Source organism: Phaseolus vulgaris, chromosome 3 (assembly GCF_051622355.1).
Source record: "Phaseolus vulgaris cultivar YP4 chromosome 3, ASM5162235v1, whole genome shotgun sequence".
Taxonomy (NCBI): Eukaryota; Viridiplantae; Streptophyta; class Magnoliopsida; order Fabales; family Fabaceae; genus Phaseolus; species Phaseolus vulgaris.
Window position 1 is genome coordinate 2,952,784 of NC_143500.1, and position 19,797 is coordinate 2,972,580.

Consider the following 19,797-nt stretch of genomic DNA (forward strand, 5'->3'; position numbering starts at 1 on the left):
GACATTCGTCACTGTGTCTATTGAGTTTTGGCTGAGATTCGAGTCCGAGATTCGTCCCACAAGATTGGCAATAAATATTTTATTCATCACTACCAAGGCTGAAAGGAAGGTTCGTTTGTGTGTGAAACTGTTCGATTTTTTTCGTGGGTGAATACTCATCCGTTTGAACTGAAATTTGTCGCGTTTTGTCCCAAATTCAGTGGAGATTCTTGGGTGGAATTTCAGGAAAAAACTATTTCTGGAGAATTTTTCATAAATTTTGTGCAAACCAAGGCTATCCTCTACCGAAACTTGTGAAATTCCGACCTAATTTCTGCAATTTCATTCTGGGTCCGTATTGCGCTGAAAAAATTCACACAAGTACTTTAATATGTTGTTTGCACCCAGGTAAGGAGGCACGTCCATAAACAAATCACAAAAACAAGATAAGGGGAAGAAAAGCCAGGACGTTTTGTTTTATGAAAACCAGTTTTGTTCACTCTCGGTCTGGGACTTACTACGCCTCACTCGTTGGGTATTTTGGTCTGAAATTTTTACCAGACATTTGTCACTGTGTCTATAGAGTTTTGGCTGAGATTTGAGCTCGAGTCCCACAAAACTGGCAATAAATTTTTTAATCATCACTGCCAGAGCTGAAAGGAAGGTTCGTTTGTGTGTGAAACTGTTTGATTTTTTTCGTGGGTGAATACTCATCCGTTTGACCTGAAATTTGTCGTGTTTTGTCCCAAATTCAGTGGAGATTCTTGGGTGGAATTTCAGGAAAAAACTATTTTGGGAGAATTTTTCATAAATTTTGTGCAAACCAAGGCTATCCTCTACCGAAACTTGTGAAATTTCGGCCTAATTTATGCAATTTCATTCTGGGTCTGTATTGCGCTGAAAAAATTCACACAAGTACTTTCATATGTTCTTTGCACCCAGGTAAGGAGGCACGTCAATAAACAAATCACAAAAACAAGATACGGGGAAGAAAAGCCAGGGCGTTTTGTTTTATGAAACCAGTTTTGTTCACTCTCGGTCTGGGACTTACTACGCCTTACTCGTTGGGTATTTTGGTCTGAAATTTTTACCTCAAATTCGCCACTGTGTCTATAGAGTTTTGGCTGAGATTTGAGCTCGAGATTCGTCCAACAAAACTGGCAACAAACTTTTTAATCTGCACTGCCAGAGCTGATAGGAAGGTTCGTTTGTGTGTGAAACTGTTTGATTTTTTTCGTGGGTGAATACTCATCCGTTTGACCTGAAATTTGTCGCGTTTTGTCCCAAATTGAGTGGACATTCTTGGGTGGAATTTCAGGAAAATCTATTTCTGGAGAATTTTTCATAAATTTTGTGCAAACCAAGGCTATCCTTTACCGAAACTTGTGAAATTCCAACCTAATTTCTGCAATTTCATTTTGGGTCAGTATAGCGTTGAAAAAATTCACACAAGTACTTTAATATGTTGTTTGCACCCAGGTAAGGAGGCACGTCCATAAAAAAATCACAAAAACAAGATACGGGAAAGAAAAGCCAGGACGTTTTGTTTTATGAAAACCAGTTTTGTTCACTCTCGGTCTGGGACTTACTACGCCTCACTCGTTGGGTATTTTGGTCTGAAATTTTTACCAGACATTTGTCACTGTGTCTATAGAGTTTTGGCTGAGATTTGAGCTCGAGATTCGTCCCACAAAACTGGCAATAAATTTTTTAATCATCACTGCCAGAGCTGAAAGGAAGGTTCGTTTGTGTGTGAAACTGTTTGATTTTTTTCGTGGGTGAATACTCATCCGTTTGACCTGAAATTTGTCGCGTTTTGTCCCAAATTCGGTGGAGATTCTTGGGTGGAATTTCAGGAAAAAACTATTTCGGGAGAATTTTTCATAAATTTTGTGCAAACCAAGGCCATCCTCTACCGAAACTTGTGAAATTCCGGCCTAATTTCTGCAATTTCATTCTGGGTCCGTATTGCGCCGAAAAAATTCACACAAGTACTTTCATATGTTTTTTGCACCCAGGTAAGGAGGCACGTCCATAAACAAATCACAAAAACAAGATACGGGGAAGAAAAGCCAGGACGTTTTGTTTTATGAAAACCAGTTTTGTTCACTCTCGGTCTAGGACTTACTACGCCTCACTCGTTGGGTATTTTGGTCTGAAATTTTTACCAGACATTCGTCACTGTGTCTATAGAGTTTTGGCTGAGATTTGAGCTCGAGATTCGTCCCACAAAACTGGCAATAAATTTTTTTATCATCACTGCCAGAGCTGAAAGGAAGGTTCGTTTGTGTGTGAAACTGTTTGATTTTTTTCGTGGGTGAATACTCATCCGTTTGACCTGAAATTTGTCGCGTTTTGTCCCAAATTCAGTGGAGATTCTTGGGTGGAATTTCAGGAAAAAACTATTTCGGGAGAATTTTTCATAAATTTTTTGCAAACCAAGGCCATCCTCTACCGAAACTTGTGAAATTCCGGCCTAATTTCTGCAATTTCATTCTGGGTCCGTATTGCGCTGAAAAAATTCACACAAGTACTTTCATATTTTTTTTTCACCCAGGTAAGGAGGCACGTCCATAAAAAAATCACAAAAACAAGATACGGGGAAGAAAAGCCAGGACGTTTTGTTTTATAAAAACCAGTTTTGTTCACTCTCGGTCTGGGACTTACTACGCCTCACTCGTTGGGTATTTTGGTCTGAAAATTTTACCAGACATTCGTCACTGTGTCTATAGAGTTTTGGCTGAGATTTGAGCTCGAGATTCGTCCCACAAAACTGGCAATAAATTTTTTTATCATCACTGCCAGAGCTGAAAGGAAGGTTCGTTTGTGTGTGAAACTGTTTGATTTTTTTCGTGGGTAAATACTCATCCGTTTGACCTGAAATTTGTCGCGTTTTGTCCCAAATTCAGTGGAGATTCTTGGGTGGAATATCAGGAAAAACTATTTCGGGAGAATTTTTCATAAATTTTTTGCAAACCAAGGCTATCCTCTACCGAAACTTGTGAAATTTCGGCCTAATTTCTGCAATTTCATTCTGGGTCCGTATTGTGCTGAAAAAATTCACACAAATACTTTAATATGTTCTTTGCACCCAGGTAAGGAGGCACGTCAATAAACAAATCACAAAAACAAGATACGGGGAAGAAAAGCCAGGGCGTTTTGTTTTATGAAACCAGTTTTGTTCACTCTCGGTCTGGGACTTACTACGCCTTACTCGTTGGGTATTTTGGTCTGAAATTTTTACCACAAATTCGTCACTGTGTCTATAGAGTTTTGGCTGAGATTTGAGCTCGAGATTCGTCCCACAAAACTGGCAACAAACTTTTTAATCTGCACTGCCAGAGCTGATAGGAAGGTTCGTTTGTGTGTGAAACTGTTTGATATTTTTCGTGGGTGAATACTCATCCGTTTGACCTGAAATTTGTTGTGTTTTGTCCCAAATTCAATGGAGATTCTTGAATGGAATTTCAGGAAAAAACTATTTCGGGAGAATTTTTCTTAAATTTTGTGCAAACCAAGGTCATCCTCTACCGAAACTTGTGAAATTCCGGCCTAATTTCTGCAATTTCATTCTGGGTCCGTATTGCGCTGAAAAAATTCACACAAGTACTTTCATATGTTGTTTGCACCCAGGTAAGGAGGCACGTCCATAAACAAATCACAAAAACAAGATACAGGGAAGAAAAGCCAGGACGTTTTGTTTTATGAAAACCAGTTTTGTTCACTCTCGGTCTGGGACTTACTACGCCTTACTCGTTGGGTATTTTGGTCTGAAATTTTTACCAGATATTCGTCACTGTGTCTATAGAGTTCTGGCTGAGATTTGAGCTCGAGATTCGTCCCACAAAACTGGCAATAAATTTTTTAATCATCACTGCCAGAGCTGAAAGGAAGGTTCGTTTGTGTGTGAAACTGTTTGATTTTTTTCGTGGGTGAATACTCATCTGTTTGACCTGAAATTTGTCGCATTTTGTCCCAAATTCAATGGAGATTCTTGGGTGGAATTTCAGGAAAAACTATTTTGGGAGAATTTTTCTTAAATTTTGTGCAAACCAAGGCCATCCTATACCGAAACTTGTGAAATTCCGGCCTAAATTTTGCAATTTCATTCTGGGTCCGTATTGCGCTGAAAAAATTCACACAAGTACTTTGTTATGTTGTTTGCACCCAGGCAAGGAGGCACGTCCATAAACGAATCACTTAAAGAAGATACGGGGAAGAAAAGCCAGGACGTTTTGTTTTCGAAAAACCGGTTTTGTTTACTATCGGTCTGGGACTTACTACGCTTTACTCCTTGGGTATTTTGGTCTGAAATTTATACCAGTCATTCGTCACTGTGTCTATTGAGTTTTGGATGAGGTTTGAGCCCCAGATTTGTCCCACAAGATTGGCAATAAATCTTTTATTCGTCATTGCCAGGGCTGAAAGGAAGGTTCGTTTATGAGTGCAACTGTTTGATTTTTTTCATGGGTGAATACTCATCCGTTTGACCTGAAATTTGTCGCGTTTTGTCCCAAATTCAGTGGAGATTCTTGGGTGGAAATTCAGGAAAAATCTATTATGGGAGAATTATTCAGAAATTTTGTGCAAACAAAGGCTATCCTCTACCGAAACTTGTGAAATTCCGGCCTAATTTTTGCAATTTCATTCTGGGTCCGTATTGCGCTGGAAAAAATTCACACAAACACTTTCATATTTTGTTTGCAACCAAGCAAGGAGGCACGTCCATAAATGAATCACGAAAAGAAGATACGGGGAAGAACAGCCAAGACGTTTTGTTTTCTTAAAACCGGTTTTGTTCACTCTCGGTCTGGGACTTAGTACGCCTTACTCCTTGGGTATCTTGGTCTGAAATTTTTACCAGAAATTCGTCACTATGCCTATTGAGTTTTGGTTGAGATTTGAGCCCCAGTTTAATCCCACAAGATTGGCAATAAATCTTTTATTCGTCACTGCCAGGGTTGAAAAGAAGGTTCGTTTGTGTGTGAAACTGTTTGATTTTTTTCATGGGTGAAAACTCATCCGTTTGACATGAAATTTGTCGCGTATTGTCCAAAATTCAGTGGAGATTCTTAGGTGGAATTTCAGGAAAAAACTATTTCGGGAGAATTTTTCAGAAAGTTTGTGCCAATCAAGGCTATACTCTACCGAAAATTGTGAAATTCCGGCCTAATTTCTACAATTTCATTTCGGGTCCGTACTGCGCTGAAAAACTTCACACAAGTACTTTCATATGTTGTTTGTACCCAGGTAAGGAGGCACGTCTATAAACAAATCACAAAAAGAACATATGGGAAAGAAAAGCCATGACGTTTTGCTTTCGGAAAACCAGTCTTGTTCACTCTCGGTCTGAGTCTTACTACGCCTTACTCCTTGGGAATTTTGGTCTGAAATTTTTACCAGAAATTCGTCACTATGTCTATTGAGTTTTGGCTAATATTTGAGCCCTAGTTTCGTTCCACAAGATTGGCAATAAATTTTTTATTCATCATTGTCAGGGCTGAAAGGAAGGTTCGTTTGTGCATGAAAATGTTTGATTTTTTTCGTTGGTGAAAACTCATCCGTTTGACCTGAAATTTGTCGTGTTTTGTTTCAAATTTAGTAGTGATTCTTGGGTGGAATTTCAGGAAAAAATTATATCGGGAGAACTTTTCATAAATTTTGTGCAAACCAAGGCTCCTCTACCGAAACTTGGGAAATTCCGACCTAAATTCTTCGATTACATTCTGGGTCCGTACTGTACTGAAAAAATTCACACAAGTATTTTCATATGTTTTTTGCACCCAGGTAAGGAGGCACGTCTATAAAAAAATCACAAAAAGAAGATATGGGGAAGAAAAACCATGTAGTTTTTTTTCGGAAAACCAGTCTTGTTCACTCTCGGTCTGGGACTTACTACGCCTTACTCCTTGGGTATTTCGATCTGAAATTTTTACCACAAATTCGTCACTATGTCTATTGAGTTTTGGCTGATATTTGAGCCCCAGTTTTGTCCGTTTGACCTTAAATTTGTCGCGTTTTGTCCCAATTTCAGTGGAGATTCTTGGGTGGAATTTCAAGAAAAAACTATTTCGGGAGAATTTTTCATAAATTTTGTGCACACCAAGGCTATCCTCTACCGAAACTTGTGAAATTCCGTTCTAATTTCTGCAATTTCATTCTGGGTCCGTATTTCGCTGAAAAAATTCACACAAGTACTTTCATATGTTGTTTGCACCCAGGTAAGGAAGCACGTCCATAAACAAATCACAAAAACAAGATACGGGAAAGAAAAGCCAGGACGTTTTGTTTTATGAAAACCAGTTTTGTTCACTCTCGGTCTGGGACTTACTACGCCTTACTCGTTGGGTATTTTGGCCTGAAATTTTTACCAGACATTCGTCACTGTGTCTATAGAGTTTTGGCTAATATTTGAGCTCGAGATTCGTCCCACAAAACTGGCAATAAATTTTTTAATCATCACTGCCAGAGCTGAAAGGAAGTTTCGTTTGTGTGTGAAACTGTTTGATTTTTTTTGTGGGTGAATATTCATCCGTTTGACCTGAAATTTGTCGCGTTTTGTCCCAAATTCAGTGGAAATTCTTGGGGGGAATTTCAGGAAAAAACTATTTCGGGAGAATTTTTCATAAATTTTGTGCACACCAAAGCTATCCTCTACCGAAACTTATGAAATTCCTGCCTAAGTTCTGCACTTTCATTCTGGGTCCGTATTTTGCTGAAAAAATTCACACAAGTACTTTCATATGTTGTTTGCACCCAGGTAAGGAGGCACGTCCATAAACAAATCACAAAAACAAGATACGGGGAAGGAAAGCCAGGACGTTTTGTTTTATGAAAACCAGTTTTGTTCACTCTCGTTCTGGGACTTACTACACCTTACTCCTTGGGTATTTTGGTATGAAATTTCTACCAGACATTCGTCACTGTGTCTGTTGACTTTTGGCTGAGATTTGAGCATCAGATTCGTCCCACAAGATTGACAATTAATTTTTTATTAATCACTGCCATGGCTCAAAGGAAGGTTCGTTTGTACGTGAAACTGTTCGATTTTTTTCGTGGGTGAAAACTCTTCCGTTTGACATGAAATTTGTCGCGTATTGTCCCAAATTCAGTGGAGATTCTTGGGTGGAATTTCAGGAAAAAACTATTTCGGGAGAATTTTTCAGAAATTTTGTGCAAACCAAGGCTATCCTCTACCGAAACTTGTGAAATTCTGGCCTAATTTCTGCAATTTGATTCTGGGCCCGTATTGCGCTGAAAAATTTCACAAAAGTACTTTCATATGTTGTTTGCACCCAGGTAAGGAGGCACGTCCATAAAAAAATCACAAAGAGAAGATTCGGGGAAGAAAATCCAGGACGTTTTGTTTTCGGAAAACCAGTTTAGTTCACTCTCGGTCTGGGACTTACTATGCCTTACTCCTTGGGTATTTTGGTATGAAATTTTTACCAGACATTCGCCACTGTGTCTATTGACTTTTTGCTGATATTTGAGTATCAGATTCGTGCCACAAGATTGAAAATTAATTTTTTATTAATCACTGTCATGGCTGAAATGAAGGTTCGTTTGTGCGTGAAACTGTTTGATTTTTTTCGTGGGTGAAAACTCATCCGTTTGACCTGAAATTTGTCGCATTTTGTCCCAAATTCAATGGAGATTCTTGGGTAGAATTTCAGAAAAAAAAACTATTTCGGGAGAATTTTTCAGAAATTTTGTGCAAACCAAGGCTATCATCTACCGAAACTTGTGAAATTTCGGCCTAATTTCTGCAATTTCATTCTGGGTCCATACTGCGCTGAAAAAATTTCACACAAGTACTTTCATATGTTGTTTGTACCCAGGTAAGGAGGCACGTCCATAAAAAAATCACAAAAAGAAGATACGGGATAGAAAAACAAGGACGTTTTGTTTTCGGAAAACCAGTTTTGTTCACTATCGATCTGGGACTTACTACACCTTACTCCTTGGGTATTTTGGTATGAAATTTTTACCAGACATTCGTCACTGTGTCTATTGACTTTTGGCTAAGATTTGAGCATCAGATTCGTCCCACAAGATTGACAATAAATTTTTTATTCATCATTGTCAGAGCTGAAAGGAAGGTTCGTTTGTGCGTGAAACTGTTTGATTTTTTTCGTGGGTGAGAACTCATCCGTTTGACCTGAAATTTGTTGCGTTTTGTCCCAAATTCAGTGGAGATTCGTGGGTGGAATTTCAGGAAAATACTATTTCGGGAGAATTTTTCAGAAATTTTGTGCCAACCAAGGTATCCTCTACCGAAACTTGTGAAATTCCGGCCTAATTTCTGCAATTTGATTATGGGTCCGTATTGCGCTGAAAAATTTCACACAAGAAATTTCATATGTTGTTTGTACTCAGGTAAGGAGGCACGTCCATAAAAAAATCACAAAAAGAAAATACGGGGAAGTAAAACCAGGACGTTTTGTTTTCTCTCGGTTTGGGACTTACTACGCCTTACTCCTTGGGTATTTTGGTCTGAAATTTTTACCAGACATTCGTCACTGTGTCTATTGAGTTTTGGCTTAGATTTGAGCCCCAGATTCGTACCGCAAGATTGACAATAAAGTTTTTATTCATCACTGTCAGGGCTGAAAGGAAGGTTCGTTTGTGCGTGAAACTGTTTGATTTTTTTCGTTGGTGAATACTCATCCGTTTGACCTGAAATTTGTCGCATTTTGTCCCAAATTCAGTGGAGATTCTTGGGTGGAATTTCAGGAAAAAATTATTTTGGGAGAACTTTTCAGAAATTTTGTGCAAACCAAGGCTATCCTCTACCGAAACTCTTGAAATTCTGGCCTAATTTCTGCAATTTTTTTCTGGGTCCGGATTGCGCTGAAAAATTTCACACAAGTACTTTCATATGTTGTTTGTACCCAGGTAAGGGGGCACGTCCATAAAAAAAATCACAAAAAGAAGCTACAGGGAAGAAAAACCAGGACATTTTGTTTTCGGAAAACCAGTTTTGTTCACTCTCGGTCTGGGACTTACTACGCCTTACTCCTTGGGTATTTCGGTCTGAAATTTTTACCAGAAATTTGTCACTTTGTCTATTGAGTTTTGGCTGAGATTTGAGCCCCAATTTTGTCCCACAAGATTGGCAATAAATTTTTATTCATCATTGACAGGGTTGAAAGGAATGTTCGTTTGTGCGTGAAACTGTTTGATTTTTTTCGTGGGTGAAAACTCATCGGTTTGAGCTAAAATTTGTCGCGTTTTGTCCCAAATTCAATGGATATTCTTGTGTGGAATTTCAGGAAAAAACTATTTTGGGAGAATTTTTGAGAAATTTTTTGCAAACCAAGGCGAACTCTACTGAAACTTGTGAAATTTCGGCCTAATTTCTGCAATTTGATTATGGGTCCGTATTGCGCTAAAAAATTTCACACAAGTACTTTCATATGTTGTTTGAACCCAGGTAAGGAGACACGTCCATAAACAAATCACAAAAAGAAGATACGGGGAAGAAAAGCCAGGACGTTTAGTTTTCTGAAAACCAGTTTTGTTCATTCTCGGTGTGGGACTTACTACGCCTACTCCTTGGGTATTTTGGTCTGAAATTTTTACCAGACATTTGTCACCGTGTCTATTGAGTTTTGGCTGCGATTTGAGCCTCAGATTCGTTCCATAAGATTGACAATAATTTTTTTATTCATCACTGTTAGTGCTGAAAGTTTTTAATTTGAAGCATCTTTATCAATTTCTAGATATTGTCAATAAAATTTAATGTAGTGAATAAATAAATGTGTCCTTCAAATGATTTTAAGTTTTGGAAATTTTTAAATCTTTGTTAAGTTGAACCAATTTATTGATGAAGCGATAAAGGATCAAATACATAATCTGAAAAATATACACATGCTAACTCCTTCAATTATTTGTATCATGAAAAACTCTTTTTTTCCTTTCATTAACATTTTTGTTAGTTTTTCATGGAGATATGGTTGGACATTATTAAATATTAAAATGTTTTAGTGATAATTCAAACCTTGATCTGATTCACTAAGTTGTATTATAAAGAACCAGCCTTTAGCTTAAAAAAGTAAGAATAAAAATAAATTAATTATAATTTATTTACAAAGTAGCTATTGTATGGAGCATATGGGACTACAAGAAAATCATTAAATAAAAACTAATTTTAGATACTAAAATAATTAGTTACTATTTGACTAACTAAATTAGAGATCATTTTATATAAAAAAAATTATTGATATCTAAAATAACTTCCATTATTAATAAAAAAATTAAAATAATTTTTAAATTAGTATCTAAGTTTTGGTTATTTACTATTTTATATTTTAAATTGGTCTTTATTAATTTTTTTTCGAGACTAATTTATAATCTAAAATATTAGTAATTGAAATCTTGGTGACTAATTTAGATACTAATTTATAAATTTTTATTAATAATAGAAATTACTTTATATACATGTAATTTTTTTATCTCTAAAATAATATCTAATTTAATTAATATAATAACTAATTATTTTTTATCTCTAAATTTAATTTTTATTTAATAATTTTTGTGATTATAGCTTTTAATTTCCCAAAAGTTTTGTTTCTACCTAATACTTGTTAAATAAAACATTAACCATACATAACTAAATTAAGAATAAATCAACAAAACATTATGCATATTGTTAGAAGATAGACTTAAGGGAATCTCACAAAACTAAAATAGATTTAAAAGCGAAGATTTACACTTAGCTATATATGAATACATCACATTCATAATATATATATATATATACCTATAAAATATATGTTGGAAAATAACAAGTAAAAGATTTAGTAAATAATGTTTTACATGTCTATAACTAATTCAGAACTATCTGTTTTTTTATCAACTAAAATTAAATAAATTATTTAAAGTATTTAAGAAATACTCCAACTCTATACATATAAAATACAAAATACAATGTAAAAGATACCATTATTTCTCAAAAGCATGATAGTTGAATTGTGAACCAAAGAGCTTATATCACTACAAGAAAATGATGAAATAGAAACCATTTTTTAGATACCAAAATAATTAGTTGCAATAGTAACTAAATTAGAGACCATTTTGGAAACTAAAACAAAAATTGGTTTCTAAATTAGTTTATATTATTTTCTATTATTGTTAAATAGTTTCTAAATTGGTCTCTAATTAGCAACCAAGGTTTTAGAGACTAAATTTAGAAACTAAATAATTGGTAGATAAAACATTGGTTGCTAATTAGATACCAATTTAGAAACTATTTAACAATAATAGAAAATAATAGAAACTAATTTAGAAACCAATTTTTGTTTTAGTTTCTAAAATGGTCTCTAATTTAGTTACTATTTTTCTTGTAGTGTATCTTGAATCGTGAATAGTAAGATTTATAAACATTTAAAAAATATAATATAAAACATATAAACATGTAAAATATAATTAATACTCACAATCACATTTAAAAAGAGTGGTTTCACCATATTAGGTTAATATTATAATGGTTCAATTGGACTGCATTATATGGCCCAACTCTTTTGTTAGATGAAAAAAAAAATATTTGGGTTGGTGGCCCAATGAGAGACAACATTAGGGTTGTCTTCTGCACAAGTGTCATGTTACTCTTGCAATTGTCTCTTCCTTTTCTCATGGTGTTGCTTCACACTCTTCCTCGTCATTCACTTTCGTCGTCGTTCTCCATGTGTCACTATGTTTAGGCCGTTGGAGGAGAAGAGGGAAATCATAGTTGAAGGAGAAACAAGCTCGTGGTTAAAAAAAAGTTAGAGTTATTATTACCAAACCCAAATACATTGCACGATACATAAACGATTCTGCAATTATGCGAAATGATTCGCACTTGTATCGTGCAATACAGGAGAAAAACGATTATTCTTTCGATTCATCATAATCGTATCATGTATCGCACAATACTTACTACCATGCTCAAAATAACATTATACACGTCTCTCCTACAAGGATAACATAACTAGCAAAATTAATGTCATACCTAGCACAGAAGATAAACGATTTTCCTAATCAAATAATCATTATATGTGATTTTGTTTATACACATGATTATACTTTGTCATTCTGACACTTCTGACTTGATGAAGACGAAGATATCATCTCTGGACTTTGGTGTCCTTGCTTTAGGAATCACAGGAGTTTTAAGGGGTGAAGAAGGCATATCAGAAACTCCTTTTCGACCTGAAACTGTACATTAAAAATGTTAAATAGAAAAACTTGGTAATGTAAAATGCAAAAAATGCACTCACAAATTCACTAATTTTCTTGAAATATCACAATATATATTAGGTTAATAGTAATAATGTATACCTTTGAAGAGGGGAGTGTTTGAGTTGTCTTCTAGAGGATATATAGTAACCTTGAATAAAAATGGTTCACTGACTAACATCTCAAAGGCACAAACATCGCCAAGTTTCAATTTATTGTCCAACAAAAATTTCCTCCACCCACTGGAAAATACAAATTGTTCATGGGAATTAACCTTTGTCTGAACCTTCCAAGTTCTGCCATGTTCAACAAAAAGTGTAGCAGTTCCTTCCTTGTGTAGATATGGTTTGGCAAATTCCGCTGGCATGATCTGCTCAGTTCATGATCTTTAGGGTTTGCAAAATGAGTGTAAACATCAGAAGATAAACAGAAAAAGAAAATAAAATGATTACCAGAAGATCTCTCTCAGTGTATGTTTTTCGGATAATACATGTAAAATGCTTATGGTTAGACTTGAACATTTCCTTCACCTTCTTGTGAAACATTCTCAGTTTCTTCTTGAAATCTCCTTTGCAATGTTCACTTGCCCTACTACTACCTGCTGCAAATGTTCACTTTTGAGTATCAATTCATATATCACTTAAAAAAAAAAAAAAAATCATGTAGTGCGAAAAAGTTAACTAAATTAAATATTATTTTATAAACTAAAAAAATTATTGATATTTAAAGTAATTTTTATTATTAATAAAAAATAAAAAATAGTTTTTAAATTGGTATTTAAATTAACTATCAAGATTTTAGCTATTAATATTTTAAATTTTAAATTAGTATCTAAAAGACTAATAAAGACTGATTTAAAATATAAGTAATTAGTAGATAAAATTTTAGTAGCGAAATCAATTTAAAAATTATTTTATAAATTTTTATTAATAATAAAAAATACTTTAGATATCAATTATTTTTTTAATTTATGAAATAGTTTCTAATTTAGTTAATATAATAATGAATTATTTTAATCCTTAAATTTTGATTCTATTTCTTGTATATAAGTATAGGAAAAAGTTTTTAAAAAAAAAGTATCACTAACTGACCAGTGTTCTTGTGCTTGGAATAATCAGAACATGCTCTCTTCTTATGCTTATTAGGTGATTCTTCTTCTTCTTCTTGTGCTTCTTCTCTTGGCCTCTTACTTCGTTCTTCACTAAATTTTAGAGAAAAATCAGAACCTTCATCAATTTCTTCCACTTCTTCATTAGTAGCATCCCTGCTTAAAGGGTATTCTATTTCTAAAGCACTTTTTCCAAAAATAATAACGTTAAAGCAAGAATTTCCTTCATATCGAAACACTATAAAATGTGACACATCCAACTTGGAGTATTTTGCAAACTCTTTCCAACCATTGCAAAACCAAACACCACCATCTTTATTCTGCCAAAAAACTTTGCTCTTGCTGCCATTTGGAAGACTTAGAATCACAGGATTTGACATTCCTTCCCAATGTCTTCTCACAAAACTAGTAGGTATTTTCTGTCATACAATTTCATCAACCCAGAAAATCAATATAACTTTTTTTTATCAACAAGAAATAATAAATAAATATGAATTATTTTAAGGGTGACTCAACCTTTATATAAAAAAAATATATATATATACAAAATCTTATATTCCAACCTAAATCAATCTTTCAATAAAAGTTGTCGACCAACCCAAAAATCAAAAATATCACCTCACATTAATCCACCATTGACAACTTCTTGAATATACCAATACATCAAAATCCATAAAACATAAAACAAAAAATCAAACACAAATATCCAATAAATAAAAGAACTTAAAAGACTACTTTTTACATCTAATACGACAATCAATATAATGAACACATATATAAGAGAAATCTAATAGATTAAATGAAATCAATTTGTATATATATTGACATTAGTTTAAATACAAATTTGAAAGATTATATGAAAACTTAATTCAGTCTGATCTATAACACTTATCTTCTTAGAGTTATACAAATATTCATTAACAACAGTAATCACAAAAATCCACGATAATTGAGCTTTAAAAATTAAAACTTTTGTAAGATCACCCATTCTATTTCAATCAAAACACTATTACCAAAAATAATTTTGACTACACTAATATAAGCTGTTAATAAAATTTTGTTATTGATATTTAAAGAAAAATAAAGTGTTACCATTATTCCCCTTTGAAGTGTGCTTTCCACAATAACCTTGAAAAAATGCACTCCGTGATATTGAGAAGACATTGTTCAACTCGTTAAACCTAAGAGAAGTGGTGCAAAGTAGAGAGAACTTAAATACAAAAAAGTAAGTTAATTAGAATTAAAATAATTCAAATTTGTTATAAATAAATTGAAACTGAAAATTTTAAATACAGAATAAATTCATATCAAATATATGAATGATTCTAATATATCTCCACTAATCATGGAATATTACAAAATTTTTGGTTAATGACGAGGCTCTGTTTTAATTAATAATAATAGCAACAAATATATCTATGCCTAAAAATAACTAACTTTTTTTAACAATTCTTAAATATTTGAATAAGATTAATGTAAAAATAAATAAAGTGTTTCTTATCATATCTGTTTGGAATAACTTTTTACAGTAACCAAGGAACCTTCATATATGGGAACATGTTTTTAATTTGAAGCATCTTTATAAATTTCTAGATATTGTCAGTAAAATTCAATGTACAGTGAATAAATAAATGTGTCCTACCAATGATTTTTTGGAAATTTTTAAATCTTTGTTAAGAGAAGCTTTGAACCAATTTTATTGATGACACGATATAAAGGATCAAATACACAATCCGAAAAATATACACATGCTAACTCCTTCAAATATTTGTATCATGAAAAACTCTCTTTTTTTCCTTTCGTTAACATTTTTGTTTGTTTTTCATGGAGATATGGTTGGACATTACTATATAGTAAATGAGAGTTCTACTAAGGAATTTATTTCGAAATAAGGATTGAGACAAGACAACCATTTATCTTCATTTTTGTTTCTAATAGTGGTCGAAGGTCTTGCAGGAGTGTCTAGGACTGCAGTCGAGAAAGAATTGGTTGAAGGCTTGGAGATCAGCAAAAAGTCAGTTAAGGTAAATATGCTACAATACGTTTATGATACTTTATTTTTCTGTAAGACAAATATCAAAAGTGTGTTTAACATTAAGGTCATGTTGAGCTGTTTTGAGTTGGTTTCTGGTCTCAAGGTGAATTTCCTCAAGAGTAGGATTGGTGGGGTTGGGGTGGAACAGAAGAAAATTCTATGTTTCACATCAATATTAAATTGTGAAGTAATGAGAACTTCTTTTAAGTATTTGGGATTGCATGTAGGGGATGCCATACGAGGAGCAAATTTTGGGACAAAGTGGTCAACAGAGTAAAAAGCAGACTAGGTAGATGGAAGGGTATATACATCTCGATGACAGGGAGGATATGTTTGATTAAGTCTGTTCTATCGTCTATACCTCTATTCTATCTTTCTCTTCTCAAGATTTCGTCTAATGTGTTGAAGAAGATTGTGAGTTTACAGAGAAATTGTTTGTGGGGTTGGGAGTCAGAAGGGAGGAAGATTGCATGGGTTGCTTGGGATAAGGTTTGTAATTCCAAGGATGCAGGCGAGTTAATGTTAGAAGTTTTAATTTAGCCTTATTGGGAGAATGGATATGGCATCTGAACTCGAATAAGGGAGGGTTGTGGAGGGAGATAATCAAATCTAAGTATGGTGGATGGAGAGGCCAGAAGGAACTTCGGACTGATAATAGCAAAGTTTCTTTATGGTGGAGAGATTTGATGAAGGTATGGAGTTCAAAGGAGTGGGAAGGAAGTTTGAAGATTGTGTTAATTGGGAGGATGGAAATGGGAAAGACATTTTGTTCTAGTCAAATAATTGGGTAACATCTGGAGATTTGAAAAGTAGATTCCCAAGGTTATTCTCTTTATTTGTTCTTAAGGAAGCAAACATATGTGAATGGCTAATGGGACCGGGGAGTGGAACTTAAGGTGGAGAAAGGATTTGTCTACTTAGGAGGAGGATCAAGTAAGCATAGAGGATAAGTGGGTCTAGAAGGATAGCGAGACAATAGTATTTTCAATCAAATTTGCTTATAGATTATTAAAGTAATTTTTATTATTAATAAAAATTTATAAAATAATTTCTGAATTGGTATCAAGATTTTAACTATTTACTATTTTATATTTTAAATTGGTTTTTATTTATTTTTTAAAGACTAATTTATAATTTAAAATATTAGTAGTTAAAATTTTGATGATTAATTTCGATACCAATTTATAAATTTTTATTAATAATATAAATCACTTTAGATATAAGTATTTTTTTTAGTTTCTAAACTAATACCTAATTTAGTTAATATAATAACTAATTATTTTTATCTCTAAATTTAATGTCTATTTAATGATTTTCTTATGGTTTTTATAGTTTTTATTATGAATATTATTAGAAGATAGACTTAAGGGAATCTCACAAAAACTTAAATTGATTTAAAAGCTAAGATTTACACTTGTGTAGGAAAATAACAAGCAAAAAATTTAGTAAAGAATGTTTTACATATCTAGAACCAATTCAGAACTATCTATTTTTTATCAACTAAAAATAAATAAATTATTTAAAGTATTTAAGAAATACTCCAACTCTATACATACAAAATACTATGTAAAGGATACCATCATTTTTCAAAAGAACATCAAGCACATCTCTACAAGGATAACATGACTACCAAAATTAATATCATACCTAACACAGAAGATAAAAAGATGTTCCTAATCAACTAATATTTATATGTGATTTTGTTTATACACATGATTATAGTTTGTCATATCAGCACTCCCGACTTGAGGAAGACGAAGATATCATCTCTGAGCTTTGGTGTCCTTGCTTTAGGGGTCACAGGAGTTTTAAGGGATGTAGAAGGCATATCAGAAACTCCTTTTCGACCTAAAAGTGTACATTAAAAATGTTAAATAGAAAAAGTTGGTAATGTCACATGCAAAAAAATGCACTCACAAATTCATAGTTTTCATTCATAGTTTTCTTGAAATGTCACAATATATATATTGGGTAATAGTAATAATGCATACCTTTGAAGAGGGAGTGTTTGAGTCCTATTCTAGACGACATATAGTAACCTTGAATAAAAGCAGTTCCCTGTCTAATACCTCAAAAGCACAAATATCACCAAGTTTCAATTTATTATCCAACAAAAATTCCCTCCACCCAAAGACAACTTCTAATTGTTTATGGGAATTAGCCTCTGTCTCGACCTTCCAAGTTCTGCCATGTTCAACAAAAAGTGTAGCAGTTCCTTCCTTGTGTAGATATGGTTTGGCAAATTCCGCTGGCATGACCTGGTCAGTTCATGATCTTTAGGGTTTGCAAAGTGAGTGTAAACAACTACATTACAAATACTCAATAATAAACAGAAAAAGAAAAAGAAAAATGAATACCAGAAGATCTCTCTCAGTATGTTTTTCTTTGATAACACATGTGAAATGGTTAGGGTTATAGTTGAACATTTCCTCCACCTTCTCACGAAGCATTCTGAGTTTCGTCCTGAAATCTTCTTGGCCATTACTACTAGTACCTGCTGCAAATGTTCACTTTTGAGTATGAATTCATATATATATATGAAAGGTAGGAAAAAGTTTTTAAAAAAATAACACTAACTAACCACTGTTCTTGTGCTTGGAATAATCAGAACATGTCTTTTGCCTATTAGATTTTTCTTCTTCTTCTTCTTGTGCTTCTTCTCTTGGCCTCTTACTTCGTTCTTCACTAAGGTTTGCACAGAAATAACTAGCTTCATCAATTTCTCCCACTTCTTCATTAGTAGCATCCCTGCTTAAAGGGTATTCTATTTCTAAACCACTTTCTCCAAAAATAATCACGTTGAAGCAAGAATTTCCTTCATATCGAAACACTATAGAATGTGACACATCCAACTTGGAGTATTTTGCAAACTCTTTCCAACCATAGCAAAACCAAACACCACCATCTTGATTCAGCCAAAAAACTTTGCTCTTGCTGCCATTTGGAAGGCTTAGAATGACAGGATTTGGCATTCCTTGCCAATGTCTACTCACAAAACTGGTAGGAACTTTCTGTCATAGAATTTCATCAACACAGTATATCAATATAACTGTAATATAATAAAGACATATAGAAGAGAAATCTGAATAGATTAAATGAAAACCTAATTCAGTCTGATATATAACACTTATCTTCTCACAATTATAGAAATGTATATATCCTGCTACATTCATTAACAACAGTAATCACAGAAATTCACAGTAATTAATATTTAAAAATGAAAACTTTTGTAAGATCACCTATTCAATTTCAATCAAAACACAACATGGTATATATTACCAAAAAATTTCATAGGTTTTGGACTACACTAATATAAGCTGTTAATAAAATTTTGTTATTGATATTTAAAGAAAAATAAACTGTTACCATTGTTCCACTTTGAAGGATGCTTTCCACAATAACCTTCAAAAATTGCACTCCTTGACATTGAGAAGACATTGTTCAACTCGTTAAACCTAAGTGAAGGTGTGCAAAGTATAGAGAACTTAAATACAAAAGGTAAGTTAATTAGAATTAAAATGAATTAAAATTTGCTATAAATAAATTGAAACTGAATATTTTAAATGCAGAATAAATTCATGATCAAATATATGAATGATTCTAATATATCTTCACTAATCATGGAATATTACAAAAATTTTGGTTAATGACGAGGCTCTGTTTTAATTTAATAATAATACCAACAAATATATCTATGCCAAAAAATAACTGATTTTTTTAAAAGAATCTTAAATATATGCTTTAACCATTCTTAAACCTTTTTTAACAATTCCTAAATATTTGAATAAGATTAATGTAGAAAGAAATAGAGTGTTTCTTATCATATCTGTTTGGAATAACTTTTCACAGTAACCAAGTAAACCTTAATATGGGAGCTGGCTTTTAGTTTGAAGTATCTTTATCAATTTCTAGATATTGTCAATAAAATTCAATTCATAGGTGTCAAACTCGCGAGTCAACTCGTTGACTCGAGTAGTTTACGTTTCCACATACCTTACCGAGTTAACTCGGTAATAAACTCAGCTTTTGAGGAAACTCGGCAGACTCGGAGTGAATTTGGTGAACTCGTTCAAACTCGCGATTCTGCTCCGAATTAGCGAGTTCAGTTGGGTTTTCGTTTTAACCCAACACGGTGTCTTTCTGAATGGGGAAAATTGAATGGAGTAAACTCACTTTAGGGTTTCGCGTTGCGTGTTGGTTTCAGTCACATTCGTTGCGTCTTCTCTGGTGCGGAGGTGGTGCGTCTTCTCTGAACGAGTGCGGCGGTGGTGGCGATCGAGCGGAGCAGGTCGCGCGGTGGTGACGGTTCGTGCGGTGGTCGCGGGTTGCAGGTCGACGGTGGTCCCAGTGGTGTCGGGTGATGTGGAATTAGGGTTGCATTGGGATTTAGGTTATTAGAGTTCTGTTGTTTTTTAATTGGACTGTAGAATACAATATGGACTCCAAATTGGAT

At 33.7% G+C, this 19,797-nt stretch overlaps 2 protein-coding genes across 6 annotated transcripts; both read right to left on the reverse strand.

Annotated features, from left to right (window-relative positions):
- Positions 1-12,052: 12,052 nt before the first annotated feature.
- Positions 12,053-14,473, reverse strand: LOC137808816 (B3 domain-containing transcription factor VRN1). Its single transcript, XM_068610098.2, has 5 exons — positions 14,402-14,473; positions 13,293-13,728; positions 12,654-12,799; positions 12,304-12,571; positions 12,053-12,165 (listed from the first exon to the last, which is right to left on the reverse strand). Exons 1-5 carry the CDS (start codon positions 14,471-14,473, stop codon positions 12,053-12,055), a joined length of 1,035 nt encoding a protein of 344 aa, XP_068466199.2.
- A 2,330-nt stretch (positions 14,474-16,803) lies between these two features.
- On the reverse strand, positions 16,804-19,781 carry LOC137806074 (B3 domain-containing transcription factor VRN1). 5 transcript variants are annotated; one of them, XM_068606005.2, is made up of 6 exons: positions 19,518-19,781; positions 18,711-18,799; positions 17,926-18,355; positions 17,702-17,838; positions 17,336-17,602; positions 16,804-17,192 (listed from the first exon to the last, which is right to left on the reverse strand). In XM_068606005.2, exons 2-5 carry the CDS (start codon positions 18,780-18,782, stop codon positions 17,360-17,362), a joined length of 882 nt encoding a protein of 293 aa, XP_068462106.1. In that variant the 5' UTR covers positions 18,783-18,799; positions 19,518-19,781; the 3' UTR covers positions 16,804-17,192; positions 17,336-17,359. The 5 variants fall into 5 exon arrangements, with proteins under 5 accessions (XP_068462106.1, XP_068462104.1, XP_068462107.1 ...); XM_068606003.2 differs by having other exon boundaries at positions 17,702-17,841; XM_068606006.2 differs by having other exon boundaries at positions 18,711-18,828; positions 19,518-19,776.
- Positions 19,782-19,797: the final 16 nt, after the last annotated feature.